This window comes from Onychostruthus taczanowskii, unplaced genomic scaffold (genome assembly GCF_017590055.1).
Source record: "Onychostruthus taczanowskii isolate IOZ18803 unplaced genomic scaffold, ASM1759005v1 scaffold32, whole genome shotgun sequence".
In the NCBI taxonomy this organism is placed as follows: Eukaryota; Metazoa; Chordata; class Aves; order Passeriformes; family Passeridae; genus Onychostruthus; species Onychostruthus taczanowskii.
This window is the reverse complement of record NW_024500572.1, coordinates 3,231,455-3,257,672: the sequence shown is the minus strand read 5'-3', so window position 1 is coordinate 3,257,672 and position 26,218 is coordinate 3,231,455. Positions and strand designations below refer to the sequence as shown.

The 26,218-nt window shown below is 41.1% G+C and overlaps 1 protein-coding gene across 7 annotated transcripts in view; it reads left to right on the top strand.

Annotated features, from left to right (window-relative positions):
• The window catches only part of CLIP1 (CAP-Gly domain containing linker protein 1), a 62,355-nt gene that overhangs the window by 8,675 nt on the left and 27,462 nt on the right, over positions 1–26,218 (top strand). Inside the window, exons 2-10 of one of the 7 annotated variants that reach the window (XM_041410133.1) lie at positions 1,731–1,898; positions 2,610–2,796; positions 3,260–3,828; positions 16,821–16,945; positions 17,952–18,168; positions 21,045–21,242; positions 21,604–21,707; positions 22,243–22,303; positions 23,351–23,383. In XM_041410133.1, the coding sequence (XP_041266067.1) occupies positions 2,703–2,796; positions 3,260–3,828; positions 16,821–16,945; positions 17,952–18,168; positions 21,045–21,242; positions 21,604–21,707; positions 22,243–22,303; positions 23,351–23,383 (1,401 nt within the window). In that variant the 5' untranslated portion in view covers positions 1,731–1,898; positions 2,610–2,702. Of the gene's footprint in view, positions 1–1,730; positions 1,899–2,609; positions 2,797–3,259; positions 3,829–16,820; positions 16,946–17,951; positions 18,169–21,044; positions 21,243–21,603; positions 21,708–22,242; positions 22,304–23,350; positions 23,384–26,218 lie in introns of those variants that run through there. The other 6 variants (XM_041410135.1, XM_041410136.1, XM_041410138.1 and 3 more) reach the window with 6 other exon arrangements.

Sequence of the window (26,218 nt, the reverse complement as noted above, 5' to 3'; positions counted from 1 at the left end):
TTTCCTTAGGTTCTTGGCAGGATATTTTTGGGACACAGTAATATTTTTGTCTATTGGTTATAAGGACCCTTTTTCAGGAGAGCTAAGCCAGATTCAAGGGAGGAAAGAACAAATTGAGACAAGCAGTGAGCTGCTGTCTTTTATGAGAACTGAAGTGAGATCATTGACATCTGGAGCCTGTTAGGATATGTTGGAGTGTGTAATGCTTAAAATCACTTGATGCAGATTTATGTGTTTTGTGAGCTCCATTAGGCAATGCTGCTCCAAAGGCCCTGTCCCTAAGACCAAAATTTGCATTTTAACTATTGCAGTGAGGCAGTCATTTATCACAAAGTGTTGCCTATAATATTAGCTTTTATTTTGCCTGAATTAAGCTACAATTTCAGTAACTCTGAAAGCAGGACAGGAGGGATTGTGTTACTTCTGGCCTAGTTGAAGGCCTGTGTGTTGAGAAAAGCAAATGACACAGCAAATATATAACCCATGACTGTGGAGAGCAAGATTAAACTATGAATGAGTACCCCGAGCCAAGAAATGCAGGGGTAGAACATTCTAACTTTCTGTTGAGCTGAGGCTTGTTAACCATCTATTAATAAATAATTAACTGAAACTGGCAGGGTCTAATTTGGGTGGTAATGCAGTGTGTGCTTGCTCTTGCTGTACTTGTCCCTGCACAGGGCAGTTGTGGTGGGGCTGGAATGGTCTTTGGGGGTCAAAAAAGAGGTGATGTGTGGAAAGGAATGGCAGAGTGCTGGGGAACAGTTCCACCTTCCAGGCTTTAGGAGAAATCTTCCTTAAGGAGGATCCCCTTGGCCCAAATTTCCATCAGTTTGGTTTTTGGCACTGACTGTGAACTAAAAAGGACTGACCGTGATGCTTCCCCTGTTTCTGTATTTGCACAGAACCCTTCTTTATCTTGAACAGTTGTTGTGTTTCATGGATTTTGATGGGCTGAGGAAAGTAAGGGAGGTGAGCATGGAGATTCTGGAGTTGGAGAAGAGGGAATAGTGCCTGTGGCCTGAGGAAGCGGGCACATTTGTAAGAGAGAAAAAAAGGCTTTTCAGGCCCTTGGTGTGTAAGGTCAAAGTGCAGTTTTAGAAGATTTTTAAAAGGAAAGATGAGGAAATATGCAGAGTGATAACTCTGCAGGCAGGTGGGTGACAAACTTCTGGCAACACTAGAAAAAAAACAGTTCAGAAATCTTCCCAGCACTTCTTCATTTTGATGGAGCAGAGCTTAAATTGTAAGCAAACACAATTACATCCAAGGTGGTAATTCATGCTTTTTAAAATATAACATTGTTGCAGACTTAGAAAATGCCTTGAATTTGGCCTGGCAGGTCTTGAAATAACACAGGGAATGTTTCACTTTGCTGTTTAGGTTCACAAAGCAGTGAACTGATTTTTAGGAACTCTCATTAATAATTCATACTACAGAAGGGATAAATCTTAGGCTGCCACACAAAGACAGGATTGGTTTATTCTCCTGAGTTCTTGCTGCAGCAGAGCTGTCTCTCCTGGCAGGTTTGTTTTACCTTTAGCTGAGTTCTGAGCTCCCAGTTTGCAGCCCTGGGCACTGGGAGGCTGCAGCTGCCCAACTTTCTGTCCTGGCAGGTGCCAGAGTGCTGAGTAAAGGGCAGGACTGGGACCTGCTTTGTGCTTCTGGTTTGACGTGTTCCGAGCAAACAGCTGAGCAAACTCGCTGCGTGCCCCTTTCCTTTTCCCCTTCAGGTTTTTGTTGAGGTGTGTGCTGCTGCTGTTGAAGTGGTGTAGCTGTTCTGGCAGTGCCTCATGTAAAAGTCAGCACAAAGCCAAGCTGTGTTCACACAGAGTAGTTTATTCCTTTGAAGAGAGGGGAGAGCAGTCGCCTTAAAGTCCAGCTTTGAATCCGCATTCGAGGTAAAAAAAAATACAGATTTTTCATTAAAGATGAAAAAGCCTTTCTGAAGCTTTTAATCAGAAAAAAATTGCCTCTTGTGGCAAAACACAGTTCCCTGAAAAGCTTCGAGCTGGCTTCCAAGTTCTATCCTAGCAACGTTGGGAAGAGTCCCTGCTCTTAGCTGGGGCGCCGGTGGGGACTGCGAGCTGAGGTCACAGAGAGCTGGGGTGGCTCTTTGCTTTTCACTTGTCATCGTGTAACTCTTAAACAATTTAAGCTTTTCAGTTCCAATCTCTTTGAAACTTTATTCCTTTTATCCTGAAATTCCTGGCTGTCTTGATTTCTGTTGCTGTTATTTCTCTAGTCTCAAGTTGGTTTTGTTGGAATGTTGCAACTCTGGAAAAATGTGACTGAAAGCAGTTGTGTATGTGCAGAAGTGAAATCTATGTGTAATGTTAGCTATGCTGTTAAGGGCTTTGTTTTTCTTTCTTAAAATAGCCTTTTAGTTTAAATCTCAAGATAAATACAGCAGCATTCAGCAAAGTGAGTTATTTTGATGATTTAGGTTTTAATAGGATATGGCCTTCAAAGGATGGGGAGCTGGAAATGCTGCTGGTTGCTACTGGAAAACATTTTTTATAATGCATTTTATACACAGATTGTGTATATATAGAAATCTTCTGCAGGAATTAACACTGATCTTTGCTCATATCTGATCTTTTTATATACAGGTTTATTCCAGAGTTGAAAAAGCTTGAACAATATATTTTCTCCATGTTTGGAAAAAGATAGTTGCTACAGACGAGGAGGATAATTGCAAAAAGATGAGTATGTTAAAACCAAGTGGACTGAAGGCTCCTTCAAAGACTATCAAGCACGGGAGTACATTGCTCAAAACACCTGCACCTGTTGCTGCTGGTAAGGAATAGTTAAATGTCTTAATCATTCCCTTATTTATCTTCTGACAAAAAATACCTTGCATGCTTTAGTATACACTACTTCTACTCTTTCCACCAATGTATTTTTGCTTGTATTTCAGATTTTAAAAAATTACATGTAGAACTTGGAAAAAATCTGAAGGTTACTAATTGGAAACCAAGCAATTTTCCTCAAACCTTGTTATGATGGAAATGCTTTGGGAGTTTTTGAAGTCATACCTGTGAATTTTACCAGGTTTTTACCAAAACCTTCCTTAAATGCATTGTGTCTCTGTCCTTAGATTCTGAATTCTTTTTTTCCAGAGATTACAGCATTTGCACAAGAAAATGAGGAGTTGTGATCTCCTAATTAGGGACGTTGTTACATTGAATCTCAGTAATGATGCTCTTTGGAATATCAGTGTGCTTAATCCCCGTTGTTTCTTATTGTGCTTTGATTCCAGCTCCAGCAGAAAAAGCAGCTCCCAGTGAGAAGACCTCCAGCACAGCCCCTGCAGATGCACACGAGGAGTTTGTGGATGATTTCAGGGTCGGGGAGCGCGTTTGGGTCAATGGAAACAAGCCCGGCTTCATCCAGTTCCTGGGAGAAACGCAGTTTGCCCCGGGGCAGTGGGCAGGGATTGTCCTGGACGAGCCCATCGGGAAGAACGATGGCTCCGTGGCTGGAGTTCGCTATTTCCAGTGTGAGCCCCTGAGGGGAATATTCACAAGGCCATCCAAACTGAGCAGGAAAGTGGTGACAGAGGATGAAGCCAACGGTACCCAGACAGCTCACGCTTCCAGAGCCACCTCCCCAACATCCACATCAGCTGCTAGTGCAGTGTCCTCATCCACTGCTGCACTTCCCCCTTCAGGAATTCCACAGAAAACCCACCTTGCTGCTAAGGAACATGCAACTCCTTCTCAGATTAGCAATCTTTCCAAAACTGCCAGTGAATCTATATCAAACCTCTCAGAAGCTGGATCACTAAAGAAAGGAGAAAGGGAGCTCAAACTTGGAGATCGAGTGCTGGTAAGACTTCCCTGTCTGCTTTTGATTGATTAATTAAAACTTCTGCTAATATTCCAACTTTTCTGCCATTTCCTTGGTCAAGATAAGGTACATTTATGCTCCAGCTTTCTTTGTCTGGGCTCTTTTGTAAACAAGCTCTTTGCATGCTGTGGGAATATCTTGGCAGTACCAAGATAAAATGGTTATTTTGCCAGGTTTTAATCTATTATGTTTTACCACTGTTTAAAACACAATGTTGTGTTTAACAACATATTTGTAGCTTATCTCTCTGTATCTTCAAGGGCTCTAATCATCCTAAATAAAACCCAAGAGTGTGAGATTTCCATGAAGGTCTTCTACCCTGTCCAGGGCTATATCTTTAGAAAGCAAATACATCAATAATTGATTGTTTCTGAGTGGTGATAGGCAGGAACAGAAGCAGTCACATAATGCCACTGATCAGCCAGGAATTACGTGTGCTCTTGGGGATGTGCCACATTACTTGGCTGCCCTTCCTGAATTCAGACTCCTAAATGCTTCTGCCAGTGTATCATCTCACCTTCTTCAAAGGGAGTTGCTCTGTTAGTTTTAACATTTTTAAAAAATTATTATCAGAAAACTGGTGGTTGGTTGTGTATGTTGTATTCTTAATTTAAAGACTGTTTGTATAGCCTTTGTATATAACTGGAATGATCCTTGTATGCTCACAAGATCTATGATCACTGTAACAGAGACCTGATTTTAGGTTTCATTTACTCAAGTGAATCATTAAGCTAAAGATTTCTCTCTCTCTTATTTTGATACAATCTTTTCTTATGTATGATATAATTTTACACTTTCCATTAGGCAGGTGTGAGTATCCTGGCATAGAAACATTTCTGGGGTTACTGTAAGGACATTATATAGAAAAAAAATCCCCCCTGGATTTTACTGTTTGTCCTGCACTGCCCCACCAGAAAATAATTCTGCAGTGAAGGTGGATTGATATTTTAATGAAGTTTGTTGTATTTTTGAAGGAAGAATTTGCCTCCCCTTTCTGTTTAAGAATAGCTTAAAACACACAGGGCCAAGTTGAAGAAGGAGACAAAGGTGAAGTGAGGGCAGGGGTTGGCTGACAGCTGGATTTGGGCTGAGATGTGTTTTCTTGGAGTGCCAATGGAAACAAAGATTTGTGGTTTATCCCTGGCTATTTCTGTCAGAGACTGAGCCCTGTTGTCCTCCAAACAACATCAGGGCTTTAACCACTTGTTTGCCTTTTCCTCAAGGACTTTTGTGAGCCTTTGTGGGACGTCCCTTCTGGGAGAATCCTCTGGTGCTGTGAAGGCATTGCTCTGCCTTCCCTGTGTCTAATTAGTGCAAATTGCAGAAGCAGCATATCCCAAGTGCCACAGTTTGATAATAATAAGGTCCCAAATTGTTAAGTAGGACAAGTTAAACTTAATCTTTCATCCTCTCTACTACCTCTGTTTGCCTGAAGTCTTCCTTGTGAGTCATGAAATTGTAGTTTGAGGTTTTGGGGTAATTCCTGGCACAGTATGTTGGTGATGCATAACTATAATTTCTATACCAGTATAAGACACCCAGGAATGTGAATGTTAAAGAGGCAGGATCCTTGTTTACTCTTTTTTAATCCTTTAGGATCCAATGCTAATTATTTGTAGTAGATCCCAGACTCTGCTGTCATGTCTAATAATAATTCAGATATAAATATCTTAAGTGGCCAGGTTAGTTCAAATGATCCTGAGCTTGGCTGATTAATTGATTCATCTGTTAATATATTTTTCCCTGGCACTGAACTCCTGTTCAACACTGAACTGTAGAGTTGAGGTGTCACTGAGTAATTCTGGGAGCTGTCCTCAGGGCTTCCAACCCACACCAGTTGTTGGGAAAGACCTGTCTGTCACTTGTGCCGCTTGCTCAGTCATTTCTGCTCCATCAGAGGGACAAATTCACCTGGCCTGCTCCACATCTCTTGGATTTTATTTATATTCACAGCAGTCCCTTCTCAGTAATACTTACCAAAGAGGATGAAGGGCTGGGTGGAAGTTGCCAGTCCCACCTCAGCACAGAATTTCACCTCTAAGTGACAATGGGGTGTCACAGCCATGTGGTGTTCCAGTCTGACCACACCATGGCAGGGCTGGAGGGGCTCAGTGCTGCAACATCCTTCAGTACTTGCAGCTTGGACCAACTGCTGTGAGAATGTTGTGAAAGTTTTTTTGTGATCATGGACATGAGGAGAAACAACTGTGGGGAATTACGGTTTGAGAACAGAGCCTCCAGCAGCACAGAACTGCAGTTCAAAACAATGAATTCATGATAGACAAAAGCTCATTTGGGAGCCCTATTAAAACATCTAATTGGAAAATGACATCCTGAAGGGCAGATTCATAGATGGGTAAGGCCCAGCTCGTCAGCCAAGATTACATTCCAGAATGGACATCAGATGGCCTCAACTTTATTGATCTTCGTGTGTGATCTCAGGGTGTGGAGTGAAGCATTTCAATCTGTTCTTTTTTTTTTCCTCTAACATGGATTCTGAAATGTCATTAATAGGAGTTACCTTGAGTGGATCAGTTAAATTACTTTAAGTTTCTTTTTATTGGTGGTGACTGGCTGGTTTTACTTTAAGTTTCTTTTTATTGGTGGTAACTGGCTGGTTTTGGATGATTAAAAAAAAAAAAAAGGCAAAATCTTACAGCTCTTTTTGTCTGTCGAGCCTGGATTAGCAAAGAACAAGAGGCCACTCAGACAGTGGTTACTAATTCACATCTCAACTTTTTGTGTTACACAGATGCAAATTGGGCACAAGTTTGAACCTGAAATGTTGGGTTCAATTTCAGGCTTTCCCAGCAGCTCAGCTTTGTTGGAGCATTCTCCTGTTCCTGCAGAGGTGTTAATACTGCTCCTCTGCAGGAAAAGAAGCTGTCACTCCTCAGGTTTGCTTCTGCACTGTCCCAGCAGTGGTGCTGGGATGAAATGGTTTCATGAAAGGCTGTTAGGAGCAAAGAAATCTTGAGGAGGTGATTAAAAAAGCTCCAGTGTATGGCCTGTATTGTTTTGTGTGAAAGGAAAAGATGCCTTAGGCTTTTTTTCTTATTCCTTTGATCTCTGGTGGTTTCTCCAGTCTTTTGTACATTTTAAGTTAGAATTAGCAAATGCTAATGTCCCATATGAGAGTCCTCCCAAACTTCTACAGGAGAGCTAATGTCTTCAAAATGTGAAGGGTTGGTAATAAAGGAAGCTTCCAGTAAATATATTATTTGATTATGAAGACAGATACCCTACAGATCTTTCCTTAATTCAGATAACGTTAGGAAGAATAGAGGTTACATACAGATTTGGGACAATTATTAAGTTAAAGAAAAGATATTCCAGAAAAATAGAGAAAATTTCCAGAGGGAAAAAAAAAAAAAAAAACCAAAAAAAAAACCCAAAAACCAAACAAACAAAAAAAAACCCCACAAAAAACCAAACCCCAAAACAACAACAAAAACCAAATAAACAAAAAACAACAACAACACGAAAAACGAGGGAAAAAAAAAAAAAAAAACAAAAAAAAAAAAAAAAAAAAAAAAAAAGGAGAGAGAGAAAATAAATTCCACTGCAAAAACCAGGTAGGGCTGTGAGGTGATCTCCTGTGTATTCCCAAAACCAGGCTTGCTCAGAGCATCTCATGTGAGGTTGTGCTGAACAGTGCTGTAGATACAGAGATAAAAAGAGGCAAAACAAGCAGCCTCACTTTTTCAGGGAGCAGAAAAACCTCTTTTCCCAAAAGACCTTGGATATTAAAAAAGACATTGACATCAAAACAGACAGTGCTTCAAGGTATTGGATATGTCAGCTGTGGGTGCCTGCAGAAAAATACTTACAACAATCAGCTACAACCTTTCCTGGTTTTTCCCCTCAATTTGAAGAAGACATTTCCAGGCCATTAAATTGAGTTGTAAACATCAGAAAAATAACTCATGGTAGACATCAATGCCCGTAAGGGAAATATAGTAATTGTGGAGAAATTCCCATTGTCCTCTTGTCTTAGAAGTTCTCTTGCTTGAGATTCCAGAGGAGTCAAAGCAAATCAAAAGCAAATCAAACTGAGTGAATACACAAGCATTCACTGAAGTATTATAGCCCTAAATGGATGTTCTAGTAGAAAAGGATCTTTAGATTTCTGTAGTTTACTTCTCAAAGTTGATTAATTGAAACAGCACCCTGTGCTCTGCTGTCTTGGGAATCTCTGATGATAAATCTGTCTCCCTCAAATCCCAGTGTATCTGAGCAAGATTGTGCTCAATTTTCCTTTCACTAACAGGAAACCAACAATACCTTGTGATAGTATTTGGAAATGTTGAAAATATAGATAGATAAGTTGGATATATCAGAGAATTGTGGTTTATTATATGTAATTCACTATTCAGCTTTTCATTCGGTGCACTAATTTCTTTTACTGAATAAAAATAGGGCTAAACCCAAGAAGAGTTATTAATGCAAAGAGTAATTCAAACAGCTCTGTATTAGGCATCATTGCCATTCTTAACATATGATGTATGTTCTGGAATCTGGATGTGATTTAACAGTTAGAATGTTAACTCTGGCCAGCCTGATCTTGTGTTTGGGGATTCTGTGACACAGGAAAATTGATGTGGAAATCTGCACTTCCTTCACTGTCCTCATCCAGCCTTTCTGGGGTTAATGACACAGTGCCAGAACTGCAGTTGATTTTTCTGCTGAAAATCAGGCTCCAGCTTCAGCATTTGAACCTGCTCTGAGTAAGAATTCCTGTGCACTAAGTGCCAGTGGAAGTGCCATGCTCGAAACCAGAGGGGAAAGAACAACAGAAAACCAATTCAGAAAACAAATTACTTTCAGGCTCAGCCAGTTTAGGTTTCCTGTGTCAGCTGTGGCCAGAGAACCTGTTTGCCCTGGTGTTGCACACTTAGGATTTCCTAAGAGCCCAATGCAAAGTTGATTTTAAAAACAAACAAACAAACCCCCCTGAATTACCCAACCAAAACAAAGCTTGTTAGCAGAAGAGAGGAATCTGCTTCATGTGACAACTGTTGCCAGTACCAAAAGTTGAAGCAGCTTTGACAGCGTTGTCAGCTTTCCCCTGAAGGGACCAGATGCTGTATTTTAAATAAATAAATAAAAATCTTATCAACCTAAAGGGCCTTAGGCTTCTCAAGGGATTAAAGTGCTTTCATTCATTTAACCAGTTACAGCTTCATCACAGTCTGCCAAATCTGCTGCTTCTGGGGCTGAGCTGTAAAGCTGGAACTCGGCCTCTGTCCATATGGTCACAAAAAGATGCAAACTCAATTTACAGGCATGTGCTGATGTGGCCTTTTTGCAGAGTTCTTCCTGTGCATGAGTGACATCTCATTTCTCTTTATTCCCTGTTTTACAGAGCTGGCTGTAAGTTTTGCTCCGTGCTTTGTTGTTTCTTCCCAAGGTCTTTGGTGCTGGAAGGCAGGGGCTGATAGGAGATTATTGTCAGATTTGTTTCCACCCATGTAACCTATCTGCAAGTAAACATGACGTGGGGCTGTCAACTGATTACATTCCAGGGCTCTGAAAAGCAGCCAAGGGAAAAAGAAACTTCACATGTAGAGAGGAGTTTCTCCCTTCAGCATTGTCATTGTGGTGTTTTTCAAGTTTTCTTTTTCTGGATTTTACAACTTTCTGAATAGAAAATGCACTTCTGAGCTTAGTCTGTTTAAAAATCTATGACAATATTTAACTGTTATGAGAACAAATATTCATTGGCGGTGTTACAGTTAAAACAGTGCAAAAATATCTGGCACAATGCATACAAGGATGGAAAAGGAAGAAAAATTTGGAAGTTGGCAACGTGTGAGTGGTTTGTGCTCTCCTGGGGCTCTTCTCGAGCCTCCTCCATCAAATGTGACAATTTTAACTGCTCAGTCACACTTTTGCTTTATCCTTGAGCTGAGGTGACTGTGAGGTATTTTGATGGCTTTGTCATGTTAAGTCAAGGATTAAAGTAATTCTTATATTTATGTATGTCTACTTAGGCACAGGACTGTGGATCCTGTAATGTGTGATGTAGATTAGTTGGCTAAGTGGCTGCTACAGCATGAAATCCATGAATGAGAAAATACCTGAGGGCTAAGGGGTATCCAAAGGCTTTTATTGCAATTCATCATCCAGGTGATTTTCCCTGTGCAAACCTCTGCTTTCTTTTAATGTTAGTTTTAAGCATTTTTCAGAACATGGCATTACTTATCTGCTCACAACTAAGGTGTCAAATTTATTTACAAGGCACTAGTCATATCTGAGTCACTCTGTTTTGGTAACTCCTTATTTAAATTCAAATTGCATGGGAGTTCCTGGGCTGTAATGGCAGGGACTGGTGACTCCCCAGATGCCTTGGTAGTAGCTAATTCCTTTTTTGTGTGTGGATTCCCTGGCTGCCTTCCCCTCTCCCTGCCTTCCCAAGGGGGAATATCCAGGAACACGTTGTCCTCAGTCATTTCAACACAGGATGGGAGAAGGAACAGTTTATTTACTTATTTTAGTTTTTGCTCTTTTTTTTGTGGTGGTGATGAATTCACATGTGGCTTTTGTAGTATGGAATTGCTGTTAGGGTTTTTTTTTTGTTTCCTTTTGAGTTGGATAAATGAATTGAACCTCACTAGCACGTCAGTTTTAGTTACTGAACTGTTTTCTCTGGAAGTGAAGGACTGTGTGGTAGCACAGTGTGTATCTTATTGCACATGAGGTTTTTTGCCCACTTTGGCCATGCTTTTGAACTTGCAAGTTGACTGCAACCAAATTGGGTAGAAATGGAAGATTTCAAAGCAAATTCTTCCAAGTTCCATGGAAACAGCCCAACGGAAGGTGGAGACTCTGCCCACCAGTTCTGGAAAAGCTACAATTTGCCTTCACAGAACTTTGCACGTCACAGAATCCACATGATCAAGGCTTGTCTGAATCCTGTTCCAATCAGTGGAAACAGCAGAAGTCACTCTTGCATTTTTAGGTAGTGAAGTCACTCACCCATAACATCCAAAGCCACAGAAAACTGCCCTCGTTAATCCTGCTACTCCCAGAATTGCTGGGTTGGAACATCTGAATGGTGGAGGCCAGTTTAAAGTCTGGGAGATGTTCTAGCACTGTTCCAGTTGTGCCTTGATCCAGTGTTGGATGTTGTGTAGGTGTTTTTAAAAGGAAATAAGATAGTCTAAAGCAAATACCTAATATCTGTCTAATCTCAGCAAAAACTGGCAGAGCAAGCAAATGTTGACAAACTAAAACATGGCAGTTTTGTCAAACATTTTTGCTTCCTTCTCTGAAACTATAGATTTAATGGAGAAAATGCCATTATGGAGTTATGTGGTGGGATTATTATAATTTTAAAATCCTAAATACTATCTAACAGTCTAGCTTCAAAATTACCTCTTGACTTCATTAATAGATCTAAGAACTCAGTATATTTATAACCTTAGTTATTTGAAAAACCCACTGGAATTCAGCAGAAATTCAGAACACAGCTGGAAGATGACTCAAGCAAGAGAAAGTATCTTGCAATAAAAGATTTTAAGAACTTATGGTGCTAATGTTCAAAGGGAAAAATGGAGGTGTCTTGCTTAAACCTGTGTGTAGCTGCATGGTAGATGCTGCAGAGCTCTGCAGCCTTCCAAAACAAAATATAATGAGAGCCAGTGGCCAGAGGCCACAGTCAGATTGGGTTTATTTGAAATTTAAATATGGTTGAACAATGGAGTGATTAAGTATGAAAACAGCCTGTCAGTGGCAGCCTCTGGCCAAAATCCAGTCTGGGTTTTCGGTTTTGCTGAGTCCATTCCAGACTGGCGAAAATCCAGTTTGGGTTTTCCCTTTTGCCGAGTTTGGGTGGGTTTTGGGGGGTTTTTTTGTGTCTTTGTTGTTGTTGTTGGGGGATTTTTTGGGTTTGTGTTTTTTTCTGTGTCCATTCCAGACTCTGGCAGAAATCTGGTCCAAGACAGAATTTTGGCGCCCGATGTGAGGCTCAAGGGCATCGAGAGAAAAAGGATGAAAAAAGGAATTACACTTCTTAACCTAATTTTTGTGTGCTGGACATAAAAACCTCTTTAGGTGTCACCATGTGGTCCAGCTTCCCCTGGTTTGGGTGGCACGTGGTGGCTGTATTCCTCCAATGTGCAGGCCCTTATCTAAACATGGGTCCTGTAACCAAGGCTGCTGTGGCTGATACCCAGTTTGCTTCATGGGTGAATAAGGTGAGGAATTCATGGATCTTTAACTTCCTCTGGAAGGCAGGCACATGGATTGAGAGCTACCACACACTAAATGTATGTTTATGGGGTTACTTTAATAATGGATTTACTGTGAGGAAATTATACCAGGGGAAATTTTCTCCCAGCCCTTCACCAAGCTCTTTGGGTCTGCCCCACCAGTTTTTGAAGGGTTCAAACCTTCTCTAAATGCTAATGATATCATACAGTGCTTGGTGATGCTGATTTGCCTGTTCTGTTTAGGACTTGGGGCCAAATCCAGTCCAGGTTTGGGTGTTTCCTGATGGATATCAGCTCTGCTGCAAAAACATCCCCACAGAAATTAGCTCAGTGCAGTTCCAGGGTTAATTACAGGTGGAACTGGATGAAATGTAAAGACCTGTTCCATGAGAACCAGAGGAGATGGTCATTTTGTCCTCTCTGGCCTTGAAGGGGTGAACAAATCAATTAAACAGAATTTCTGTTGCCAGCTGGAAACAGTTCTGCTAAATCTGGAGAAACAAGAGGAAGATGATTCTGATTAGAACTGATTAGTGGATCCCAGGTGTTTCAAAGGCTCTCTGTGGCTGGGTGGGTTTTGCTTTTCCAAGTGCTGCACACTGTGGTGCTGAATTGTCCTGAAAATGGAGAAATAACCCAAGTGATGCTTTCAGGAGTCACCACAAGTTCATACTCGGGCAGAAGGGGAGACAGAGCAGTTGTTATTCACCTCTTACCTTCTCTGGGCAGGTTTGAATAAGTGATATTGTTACACTGACAATGTTCAGACCCTGCCTGTCCTCTTTTCCACCAGCACAGCTGAAATCTCTGTTTTTTCCTCCTGGATTACACTGGTTTATTTGTTTCCTGCTTCTCCTTATCTTTGGAAATGTGGCTCCACAAAGGTTCTCACAAGGTCTGACGTGTTCATCTCCCTGTCCTTTCACCAGGAGCTTTTTAACCACTTCAGGTTTCCAAACCTGTTTTGCCATTTCACTTTACCTGGCAGCAAATTAATGTAAGCTCAGGTATAATTGGATAAATGGAATTTAATCACTTTTTGCATGTGTTTGACATAACTCTAGTGAGTTCCAAGCAAAATTCCTCACCTCACCATGACCTGCAGTCTAACCTAGATTCTCTGGAGTATTACAGCTTTGTATTTTACAGCTTGACTCTATTGAGTGTGGGAACTGACTGAGAAAACGTCTGGCAGTTCTTTTCTCAATCCATTATTTAGTGACCTGCCTTAGCATGAAAGAAGGTCATGGAAAACTGTCTTTGTGGTAGCTGTGCTCTGTTTTTTTCACAGAACTTTCAGAAACCTTTTAATATTTTCCCCCTATTTCTTCTAGAAATGGATGGTTTTTATTTTAGTCCTTCATGCAGTACTGGGAAGTAGATCTGCTGGCAAATGCAGCTGGTTTGGGGTTGGGTTTTTTACCTTTGTTTGCTGTAATTCTCACAATTTTTAAAGATAATTTTTCTATAACAGACGCTATACTCTGTAGCTACAATTCTTTTTTCATGTCGATTGGAACTGTTGGGTTTAATAATGTCAGGATCTTTTTTCCCATTTATGGCACTATTAAGTCTGTATATGTACAGCAACTTCCATCATGAAAAGCCTTTACCACACTGTCTTGTACAGTAGCACCTCACATTGTACTGCCAATTGAATAAATTATTATTATTTTCTTCTCAAGGCAGGTGTTGTCACTTGCAGGTACTAATTGCAGCTGGAGATAAATACACTTTTTGGGAGAGATGTCTGTGAATGATTGGGAGCCTTCAGTAGTCTCAGGCTTTATAAAGGAGGGCTGACCTGTCTTTAAAGCTGAAATTTAGAAAGCTTTTGCTTAAAACTGAGCAAAACTGCCCATATAGACCTTCACTGATTCTCTGAGCATGTTACAGCCACAGGGTGCTCCAATTCCTGCTCTTGTAAGGACACACAGAATGTGCAGAGAGAGAAATGTAGTAGCTGGTTATTCAAAGAAGCTGGACTGGGTTTGGAAAAAAGCAGAAATTCTTTGGCATTCTCCCTTGAGTCCTGTTCAAAATAACCCAGTACCATGGTTACCAGAAGAGTCACTTTGCTGCTCCTCCTGGGAATCTGGTGTTGAGCAGCCCCATCTGCTCTGGGACCTGAATTCCTGCATTTGCTGGCTCCCAGCAGGCCCTGGGTCACTGCAGGGGCTGGAGCAGCTCCAGAGGGCTCTGGGCACTGCCAGATTCCACCAGGTTGTGTCTCCCAGTTTGTGGTTTGAGTGTGGTCTCTTTATAACAAACTCTTCCCATTTTTTACATAAAGTGTGGAAGATGAGCAGGGCCAAGGTGTGAAACAGAAAAGGATGAATATTCTGCACAGAGTTTAATCTGTGCTATCCTGGAGCCAGCATTGCTTCTCTAGAGGTTGATCTGCAGTGTGAGTTGGAGGGAACAGATTGCAGCAGTTTTTCCTGTCCCTGGGAATCCCTGCATGGATTTATCCTGTTCCACCACAGTGCTTCAGACACCTCTCACCTCACTGACCCCACTCACCTTCCTATGGAGAGGTGGTGGGTGGCTGTGTTTAGGTAAATAATTTGGGTTTGTTTAAAAAATCACCACAGACACAAACACACACTACGAAACAGGAAAAAAATCCCATTGCCTGGCTCAAGGGTTGTGGGAAAGGAGCTTGAGGAATCTCTCTGTGCAACCCCAAACCTGACTATTGTCTTTGCAGGGATCCTCCTTGTCTAGACCATTGTTCTAGTTTTCCTGTCTCATTTCTGAAATGGATTTGTAGAGCCTCTTTTGATTTAACTCTTGTTTTTTTGGGTAGAACACAGAACAAAATTGGGTGGGGAAATAGCTTCTAACCAGAACTAACCAGTCTTTTTCACCTAAAAAGACAAAAACACCTACCCAAACTTGCTAGAAAAGGAATAAGGAGAACTTGGAACTCAGTATGGACTGCTAGTGCAGTTAAAATTTGTTTTTATGTTTGTACTTAAGATATTTACCCCCCTAGAAAAAGTAGCTAATGTCTGAGGGTGAATCCCATGACCCTGAGTTTAAGGGGTAGTCCTTCCCAGGGATTACTTTTTCAGGGTTGTATATTCCTTCCTCATCACGGTGCCAGAGATCTGGATTCTCTGTAACTCTTTGGGTGGTTACAATTCTTTATTTCTAAGCCAGTCCTAGTGCTTGTTTGTGTGTTCTCTGCCAAGGGCACCAAATACCAAAGGTTCTACGAGTTACTATATTAGGCTGTCATGATAACTGTAAACTTTGTGTGTTTTTATTCCATGGAGAGTAATAATTTGCTACAGTGCCACTTAAAGCAGGATCTGAAGGTGACCTGCAGTTGTTCCAGAATTACCTCTAATGGCAGAGGAGGGGCTGCCACCTTAAGTGTGGACAAGAGGTGCCTCTGCCCCTTTTCTCACTTGAATAATATCAAAAAAAGTTCATTATTCTCCATGTTTTTCTGAGGTTTGTGTGGATTAGGATTATTTTTCCTCATCAGTTGAAGCTTCATCTTGCCACTGGAGCACAAATGTGTGTGGCAGCTCCTGGGCACTGACTTTGTGGACATATCAAGTCCTCAGTTCCTCACAGGTGACCTCGTGAGTGAGCTCTTCCTAACTGGAATAATGTGAATTTTCTCGTGTGCTGTGATCGTGCACTTTAATTTACAGCACAAGGAGCTCGTTCTCTAGTAATCTTGGGAAGTTCCCCCAAGAAATAAAATGTCTGCTGTAAAAATTATATTAAACACTAATTTGCTTTTTAATTTATAAAAAGGAGAATCACAGTCTTTAACAGGAGATTTCATTCAAGCTCTCTGCCAAGTCCTCACAATATTCCTGGTTGTGCTGGAAAACACAGGTGGACATTTTCAAACCATTGGTGCATTTTCCATGTGGAATTCTGTGAATCTCTTGAAGAAGTTTCCATCACCATGGCCCTGTTCTCACAATGCTGGATGCAGGCTGACCAGATTTGCACAGATTTAGGACACAACATATTGTCTTCCTGAACTGCAGGAATCCTGGCTCTTCCTGACAAGTGTCAGCCACACAACACCTTTTCCTTCTTCACTTAATTTAATTCTTCCATCCCCTGGGTATTAGGAAAAGCTGTAGCTCACAGACATTGCCAGTAATTGGAATGGCTGTAAATATTGCATATGATAAGTTTGAAAGCCACTGCTTTCTAGGCTTTCCTTTAGGAGTGTTTGGGTTGGATTTTTTTTATTCCTGAAAGTGAAGAAAAGATAAAATGATTCTTCTCTCCCCAAGGATTCAAATAGCTGGTTATATCTACTGGGTTGTCAAGTGCTCTGTATCATGCTTTATATATCAGTTACTTTAAATACAAGAGGGCTGTACTATGTAGTTTATCTGAATTATTCCTTAGAGAAAACATGAAAGGATTTTTTTCTTATTTCATTTCTTTTATTTTTCCTCACAGAATTAGAATAAGAAGCAAACAGACCTTAGAAATCCCAATCTGCTGGTAGAAATTTATGTGAAACTCTAGCACAAACCTATTGCATTCAGAATGTTGGTTATTCTGTGTCTTGTTAAATATATTTTTAGTTGTGAAGATCAGTATTTGTTCAGCATTAATACAAACTCATAGACAAAAAAAATACATAGTTTGAAATAAGAACTGCTTATGTCATTTCTGTGCTGTGTGAACATGGCTATGCCAAAATCTTCTTCACTGAATTTGGTGTTTTATTTGGAAAAGCATTAAATGCAGGCGTGTTTCTTACTGCTTTAGGTTGGAGGAACAAAAGCTGGAGTCGTGCGTTTTCTGGGAGAAACTGACTTTGCAAAAGGAGAATGGTGTGGGGTGGAGCTGGATGAGCCCCTGGGAAAGAACGATGGAGCTGTTGCTGGCACGAGGTCAGTCCATCCCCCAATTTACTTTGAGATTTCTCTCTGTGTTCTCTTTTGGGTTTTTATATCTTCCATGAAATTTTCAGTCAGGAGAGGGAGGGAGGCTCTAAAGCTGCCTTGTGTGCTGCTGGTGGGGAGGGTTGGTGTGCAATGGTTTGAATTCTCTGATGCCAGCACTTCTCTCACAGTCGTGGGATGAGCTGATCTCTCCTCCCATGTGAGTTTTATTCATAGACTGGTAATGGAAAACACAATTTCCTTCTTTTAAATGCCTGTTTGATTTCTCAGCTTGGAAGGAATGCTCAGTTAAGAAAATCTCTGGATATCCAATAGTTGTACTTAAGGGAAATCTTCCAGCATCCCAGGAGCTGGAAGTTCCTGTTCCAACAGTTGCCTCCTGGTAGAGATGGGAGCAGTGTAGCTGCTCCCTCCAATAAGTCACAATCAGAAGGCATTAACTCACATCACAATTTAACTTTCTTTCTCATTTGCCATAAGGAATAGTCTTTTACCTCATTAAAAAGAGGTTTTACAAAGATTGTCTCACCTTAACATAGGTGATAACAGCTTAAAATTATAAGCGGCTTTTGTCTATATTTAACCAAAGATAAATGTTCTGTATCATCAACCATACATAAATGGTATGTATGTAATAAAATATAAAACTACTTGATTTAATTAAAAGCTGATTTCTGTTTTTAACTCTGAGCCATCGCATCTGTTGGCAGCTCAGAGGAATGTGATGAAGGGGAAAGCTGTGGATATAGAACCGAATCTGAATGGAGTTTTTTAGGCACTAGAGCTGTAGTGTTTACTCTGAATTTCTGAAGTCTGACGTGCTCACGCTGTTTCAGACTCTCAAAGCCCCTTTCCCAAATGGGAATTAAATAGAATTGCACTCCAATGCCTTTAACACTTTCATACTCCTGACCTAGAATTCTCCACCAAGCCACCCCGTACAGGTGAAAAGAAGTTAATTCCCTCTCTCCTCTGCTTGCTTTGCCCTTGGAAGGTATTTCCAGTGCCAGCCCAAGTACGGCCTGTTCGCCCCGGTGCACAAGGTGACCAAGATCGGCTTCCCCTCCACCACCCCGGCCAAGGCCAAGCCCGCCGTGCGCAAGGTGCTGCCCACGCCCGCGGCCCTGAAGCGCAGCCCCAGCGCCTCCTCGCTGAGCTCGCTGAGCTCCGTGGCCTCCTCCGTAAGCAGCAAGCCCAGCCGCACAGGACTCGTAAGCTGCTTTTTCCTTCCCGTGCTCCCCCCTCCCGGCCCCGGCCCGCCCCGCTCGGCTCGGGGCACGCGGAGCAGCTCGTGGGCAGAGCACGGTTCGTGGTGCTCCTCATTCAAAGCATGCATGGAGGAAGGAAATCTTAGCTAGCCCTGGAGAGCAGCTGAGTAGTTGAATATTTAATTCAAGCTAACAGTGATTGCAATAAGAAAGGGGCTTAGGACACCAGCTAATTTCGCTGGCTGCAGTCTCCGTTTGATTCATTTTCTGAGGATCTGGTGTGCGCTGAAGCTTCCAGATGTCACACTCGTTTTATTTAAGCAGGAAGCTTCACGTTGGCTAAAATATTCAAAATTTCCTTTTGCTCTTCAAGAGATGAGTCAGCTGAGAAATGCAGCAGAAGCAATTTCCAAGTCTCTGCTGACGAGAAGCCTCTTTCTTTTCTTTTAGATTTTTATGAATTCATAAAGGCTGAGTGTTGCCAAGTGCAGTGGCTCAGGTGAAATCTAACACAGTACTAATTCCACCTAATACACTTACTATGGATTCTTTTGAAGTTGCTATGTTACATAAATGTCCTAATCTTGGGTTGCAGCAGTAAAATGGAAATCTGGGAAGGCTGAATTTTGAGAAGTCTCTTTTATGGCAATTGAAAACATAGAAATAATTGGATTTTCACGCAGTCACCCTATCTTTTTTCCTTGATTTTTTTTTTTTAAACCACAGTCCATAGATAGATCTAATTAGGAAGGAGTGACTCCCAGTGATGTGGAGCAGGTTCCCTGTCCCACTGTCCCACTGACCAGCAGGTGCCCAGAGAGGTGATTTAACCCTGGTCCTGCAGGACTGAAGCAGATTAACAGAGGTCAGCAGTCGGTCAGGGCACCAGGGTTAATACCTGGCCACAAAAAGGATTTTTATTTGGCACAAACAGTGGGACTTCATTACTTAATCCATTCTGGAAGTTGCACTTGCAGCTGCAGAGTGCCCTCTAGTTTGGGATCACAGCACTAACACGTGGAACCAAATGCTTTATTCCATGTGCTGTGATCCCCCAAGTTACACCTTGTGAGTGTCTAAAATCTGTTTGCGTATTTTGTTTTGTCCGAGGGATTTTGCATGACTTAGGTCATAAAATACAAAGCTGCTGTAATCCATTATATCTGGAATTAAAATTCCAGCTTTCTTCCAACTCTTTTTTTCAGGCACTGTGAACATTTGGTGGCCATCCAAGTTAAAAGGATTGTCCAAATAATTCTGAGACTTTTTCTTTAAAAGTTAAGCTGCTGAGGAAACAAGATTTCCTGTAATCAGTTTTGACCCAGCAGACTTTTCCTGCTTCATTTTCTAGGAAAACTGAAACTTTTCTGGGGATTTCTGGACTCTTACATTGGCTTCTCAGTTGTTCAGGGCCGTTTCTCTTTTCTTTTTCCTGTGTGATAAAAGCAGCTGTCAGAGTAGGTGATCCAATGATTTAAGGGGCTGTCTGATGCAATTGGTGTTTATTTCCAAGTCTGAAGGAAGCTGATGTTACTCTGAAGAGTTTTGGATTTGTTTTGCAGTTGAGAGTGAAGGGTGATTTGAAGACCTAAAACGGTTAGAAAGCAATACATTCTGGAATAGGATTTTTTCTGGAAACTGGGAGGGTCTGAAACAGCCAATGAAGCATGAGAGTGAAGGTGGTTTACTCTGTCTGGTGACTGGAAGGGCACCAGCAGTGGATTGCAGAGTGTGCAGGGTGGGATCCAGGCTGGCAGGAGCTGGGGCAGGGATTGTGCAGCAGGGAAGGAGGGTGTCTGTGCTGGCAGGAGAATAATCCCTGCTGTGCTCTCAGCTGGGGCTCTTGGCCAGTGCCAGCTTTCCAGGCTGGCTGTGGCAGCTATTCAATGTTTTGATCTCTGGAAGGATCATGATTTGGTTTTTTTTTTTTTTTTTAAATAACTGAGCTGTCATTCTCATTTAATACTTAGGCAAATTTCTCAGCTGTTAAAGACAGGTTTTATGGACAGCACTGGATTTTTATTTTTTTTTCAGTTTTTGCTGTTTTCACAACTATTGCTCACTTCATAATTTTAATTTATTTGCTTTCCCTGATGGCTCTGGAATTCGTGAGGGTGTAGCTGGTAGGGCCACAATGAATTTTCCCTGGTACTGATTCCATTCAGTGGGGCAAGGTCAAGAAAAACCTGGTTTCATTTTAGCTACAATTCTCCTGATTACTTTTAATCTGCATTCTTGAAACTTAATATTCCAGATCTTTTTCCCAGAAGTAATTTAATTCTTAAGTGATAGAAACATATATTTTATTTTATATACCAGTAGTTGTTCTTCACAAGGTTTTAGCTGTAAGGTTGACTTTAGGTCAAGGTAAATGCTCTTCATCCTGGCTGCTTTTGCCGTGGTGGAGGTGCCACATGCTGGTGGGAGTTCCCAAAGCTTTTCATGGAGCATTTGGAAGTATTGGACTGCTGCTGGTGACCCAAGATAATGACCTGTTAAATAGAGACATGATGTTTTTGGCTTGCTAGGAAGCTGCTTTTCTTTTTTTTTTAATGTAAAAAGATGCTTAGGAGCATCCTGAGCCAGCCTTTGTGTGAGTCTACACCTTCGACTTTTTTTTTTTTCGACCTTTTATTTTTACTTCATCCCTCCTGCCTGTTCCTCTGGCTGCTCCTCCTTACAGGGCTCTGACCACACATGTTTGCCACTGTTAAATTCTGGAAAATGAAGTCATTTAAGTGCAAAAGGAGAAGGTACAGTAGGTCACAGAAAGCATTTGCTTTACTAACCCTGTGTTTGTGGAGTCTGGAGGTGCCCACTACACCCCTGTTTCCTTTCTCTTGGTGCAGAATGATTTTTAACGCATTTATTTTGTGAAGTTGACAGAAACCTCTTCCCGTTATGCAAGAAAAATTTCGGGCACCACAGCCCTCCAGGAGGCCCTGAAGGAGAAGCAGCAGCACATTGAGCAGCTCCTGGCAGAAAGGGACCTGGAGAGGGCAGAAGTTGCAAAAGCAACGAGCCACGTCGGGGAGATCGAGCAGGAATTGGCTCTGGTTCGCGATGGGCACGACCGGGTGAGGGAGTTTTTGCTCTCCTGAAACAGAGTTAACACCATGGACTTAACCTCCAAAATGGGCTTTTCTTATTTAAAAGGGCTGAGAGTAAGAGGTGGTGTGCTAAAAGTAAAATGATCCATACCTGTGAGATCTCCCTTGTGGGATCCTTGGCTCGATGAGATACCAGATCTACTGAATTTAACTAATTTTTGTTGAACTTCACTGCAGTCTTTGATGATGTCCATATTTGATAAAGTTCCTGTCACTTGGCCCATCACTTCACCAAATTGTGGTTACTGAGGTACAGGCACATAACTTGAAAAAAATTCCTGTATTTCCCAGCTTAGTAAATTTTGGTTTTGTTCCTCTTCCTGATTAGCACGTGCTGGAGATGGAGGCGAAAATGGACCAGCTCCGAGCTATGGTGGAGGCAGCTGACAGGGAGAAAGTGGAGCTCCTCAATCAGCTTGAGGAAGAGAAAAGGTAACCCCAAACTGTCCTCATCAGTGTAATTAATGTTCTTCTTGTGCTTCCCTTGTGCATCTTGCTGTTCATCCTGATCCAGACACGTTTCTCAGTGCTGGAGTTTCCATGCAGTTGTGACATCTCGAAGGCCTGTGGATACTTTGGATGTGTCCTGAATTTCTGGCTGTTTGCAACATGAATGGTAGAATATATAGAATGTGAGATCAAACTGCTGATTTAGGTCACCTCAGATCACCAGAAGGGTGACAAAAGGAGAGAATCAATGAGGATTTAAAGGGTTTTAATACAAAAGACCCTCTTCAGAGCTGCAGGAGTAGTGATGCCTTGCTTTGGCACTGGTAGTGTTTTAAGGACAGCAGTTTTCCCTCCATCCCTCACAGGATGCTTCCTGTGAGATATTTCTCCTTAATGTTCCTGGCAGTTTACTGGTACAACGGGAATGTTGTCACTGTCATTCTGATTTCCACTGAAAAGTGAGCTTGAAAGCATTTGCTTCCAAAATTACCTGAATTTTAATGAGTTGTCCCCACAGGAAAGTTGAAGACCTTCAGTTCCGTGTGGAAGAAGAATCCATTACCAAAGGAGACCTAGAGGTAAAATATCTCCAGCTTTGTAAAAGGGATATCCAGGAGGGCACAGAAAGGCAGGAATCATTAAAAGATGCTATCCTGGTCCAGCCACATGAAAATGAAACCCCTTTCTGCAGTCCTTTAGTAAGCCAATTGTCCCAAAATTGCAGGATTGCACACCAAATTCAGTTACACACTTTAGCAAAGGCTGTGCTATGGAAAGGCTGTTAGTTATTTAAAGAAATTAAATTAATTCATAGAAAATTCTAACTTTTGCTGTTAAAAGTAACCACTAAGAAAAAAATAGTTTTGAAGTTACAAAATTGCAAGATAATATTTATGCCTTTGAAAATTAATATTGAAGACTTGTCCTGTTTGATCACTTTCTTGAGTAATTTCTGTGCTGCCCTTAGGGAAGGTTGATTAATGGAGGGTGCTTTGTCCTGAGAGTTTGCACATAAAATCTGAATAGCTGTTAATGTGTGCAACTTTTATCTATTTTTTATAGAACTGTAATGTTGGGCTACAGCACAGTGTGTTATTGCACAGTCAGAATAGAAACCATTTATAGAAGGATTGCTCTCAGGTATTTGAGCACTGCCAAATTTTTATCCCAAAATTCCAATTAATAATACTTTTAATTGCACTACTCTGTTGTGTAATCAGAAGGATATTAGCAATTCTTGCACAGGTTAAAAAGTACAAACTTAGTTAACTGTGTTGCTATAAAGCATTTGTCATTGAAGTGCTAGCCTTATGAAAAATACTCATTTCATATAACATTTCTTTTATTTTAGTCTTTCATTCATTTTAAGATACCTATCTAGACTCTTCATAGAATGTTTCTTTTATTATTTAGTCCATGGAAATATTTCAGTTTTTTATTTTCTGTTAAATCAATCGATAGTCATGGCAAACCATCCTAAAGACTGGTTTGTCAAGCTGCTTAACTTGGGGGTTTAGACTGAATTCAGGCTGATGGAATGTCTCCTGTTGTTTGTGTTGGAATGGTAGTGCTGAGTCTGCAGGTGAAACATTTTTGTTTGTTTGTTTTTTTAATTTTACTGATAGCGAAAGAGGCAGATTTCGGAAGACCCAGAAAATGTAAGAGGGCACTTCAATGTGCAGAGACATCCCATGTTAACAGATTGTGTGCAGAAAATGCTTATACTGATTCACTAACTGCATAATCTGTTATTGAGACATTGACTCTGGTATTTGTGTGCATGTTGCTTTCAGAGCAATTACAACATTTCTTGGAAAGAATGTGTGTAATGACTAAACGTGGTAATGCCCATTAACTGCAGACAGGGCCAGTGTGGCATTAGAATTCTTTAGGCTCAAAACCTTTGCAACTCACTGAAGAGTCCAGGAGCTTGCAGAACATGACTGACCAGCATCCTGAAGTGGCTTTAATTTAAATGTAGGATTTTAGCTGTTTTCTTCACAAAATCTTGCCTGCTCTTCTATGAGATATTGCTGCTATTCAATAGATGACAATTTTTCTGAGGGAAAAAAAAATCTGTCTGTTCTTCATCTCCCCATATTTGTTTCCTTTTTCCTGTATGAAATGCAGAGGGGGAAGATGATTAAAACCCTCTGAACAATTACTTTACAAAGCTGTCTGATTTTACTGTATCTTCATGTAGCTCCTCTTCAAATTATGTAGGAAAAATGTGTTACTTGATAACAGAAATGGCCATGCCAGATGTTTTAGGAGCCCTCTTGCTTCCCCAACTCAGACTAGTGGAATTTTAAAGATAAACTTATCCCAGGTTGCCTCCTCTGCTGCATCCCCAGCCAAGATAGGAAGTTCTCAAGACTAGAACTGGATCCTGCTGTGCATCCTTAGGGGTTCCCTTTGCAGAGATCCCTCAGGGATCTGGGTCTCCTCCAGTCTCCCCATCAGGCTGATGCTTTGTTAGAAACAAATCTGCATGTACCCTTCCTTTCTTTTCTTTTGTGTCCTCCTTCTTTGATCCCATCTTTTCTCCTGATTTCCCTTTTCTGATGTTTCCATTCAAAATGGACCTCTTCACTCTGCAGAGGAGTTTCCAGGCTGACACTCCCTGATCCTGTGGTGTCCTGGGATTGTGTCCAGCACAAGGGGACTGGAGGGTGTCTTGCCCCATCCTAGAACTGCTTGTCAGGATTTGTGGCCTCAGCACAATTTCCCACTGTGATGGAGAATGTCACAGGGAGGTTTATTCTGGGGTGAAGGAATAGCCAGGGCACACAGGTGCTGGAAAAGGCTGATGTCCTGCCTCCAAGTTTGGGTGGAATTCTCGGAGGTTCAAGGCAGAGTAAGAATCCCATTTCCACATCACTTCCCTGACTGTGAAGCTCTGGAGAAGGGGAAGATGATTCCTTTGGCTTTTTGTCTGTTTTTTTTTTTTTCCTGCTTTTATTTTCCATCCAAGTTAAGGTTTACAATCAAATTACTTTCTTCTTTTTGGGGTACTCTCTCTTCTCACTTGACTGTGTTCTGGGTTTCCTCAAAGAGAACCATAATCAGTAAGAATTTCTCTCCACATCATCAGGAGAGAAATTTGAGCAGTTCAAAATTTTGCAATGATTCTTACCTCAGGAAATCTGGAATCTGTCCCTTGGAAATCAGATTTGATTAAAGGATAATGTCTCATCTCTAAATGGGGAAAAAGGTGTCAAGCAAAGTATTCTTTTTTAATCTTTTATTTCCATTTTGGCAGGATTTTAACTTACTTGCCTTTGTAGTGTATTAGAGATGGGATTTTAAAAAACCCAGTAATCAGTGATTACTGTCTGATCTTTGGAGCAATAAAACACTGTCTGTAAAATTAATGATCAAAGAGTTTGGGTTTTATGTAGCATAAAAAACCTTAAAGTTACATATTCCAAAGGCACACAGGTGGAATTCTGTAACCATGAGGTTTGGGATTTCTTGGGTTTTAGTAGATCCCCTTGGTAAATTAGAGCAAGTAAGGTTTGAATTTCCAGCTTTTAAAGCAGATTGTTTCTCAAATTTACTTACAATTTAGTTGTGGATCAAAACTAATACTGACCTGTGTCAGAGAGAAAACTGAATTGTAGCCACTTATTAAATATTATTTCCCTTAGAATACTTAAATCCATTTTCAAAGGCTATGGGCAGCAAAAAAAAAAATAATCCGTGTTCTTGGAATATTTTTGCCTGTTACACCCTGAAGATCTTCCACTGAGAGAGAAATAGACCTGCTATTGAATGAAATGAATGAAAACATCAACAAATCTAAGCAGCAACTTTCAAGTGTTTGTGGACCAAGGAACTCCATAGAAACATGGCCAACTATTTTCAGCTGTTTAAAAAATCAGCTCCCTTGGATGGCTGGATGCTCTTGGGAAGGAAGAACTTGCTGCTGCCAGAAGGAATTCTGTGTTTGGAGAAGCAGATAAGAAGCTTATCCCCATCTTTATATTTCTCTTCCATTTTTTTCTCTTCCCTTCTTCAGAGGTGCAGGTCAGGTTTGAGTTACCTGCTGGACTTTCCCTGCATCTCCCAAACTTCAGGCTCTCTTGCAGGCCTCAGGGGCTATCTGAATATCAAGCCAGAATATCAAAAATTCACTGTTCTTGCTAAAAATTCTGTTTGTAAGCAAAAACCAGGAAGTACTTTCTCACTTGGGTTCGTGTGTGTCCCACTTCCCTTTAGGAACCTGTTAGAATTCCAAAGATCTTACTTTTTTCTGACTTTCACATATTCTTCAGTATATTTAGACATCAATAACTGCAGTGCAACCAGGCTGATCCACTTTTTTATCTGGTTTTGAGGAATCTTGTTGCTTGCTTCCTTCCTGAAAGAGAAGAGGGGGCAAAAAGAGGAGGGTTTTGGAGTTACAGGCAACCATTCTCTTTCTATTTCTCTTCAGATAATTCAAATCATAGTGACAGAGGAGCCTTCATGTTCCCAGGTCTTGGCCAGAA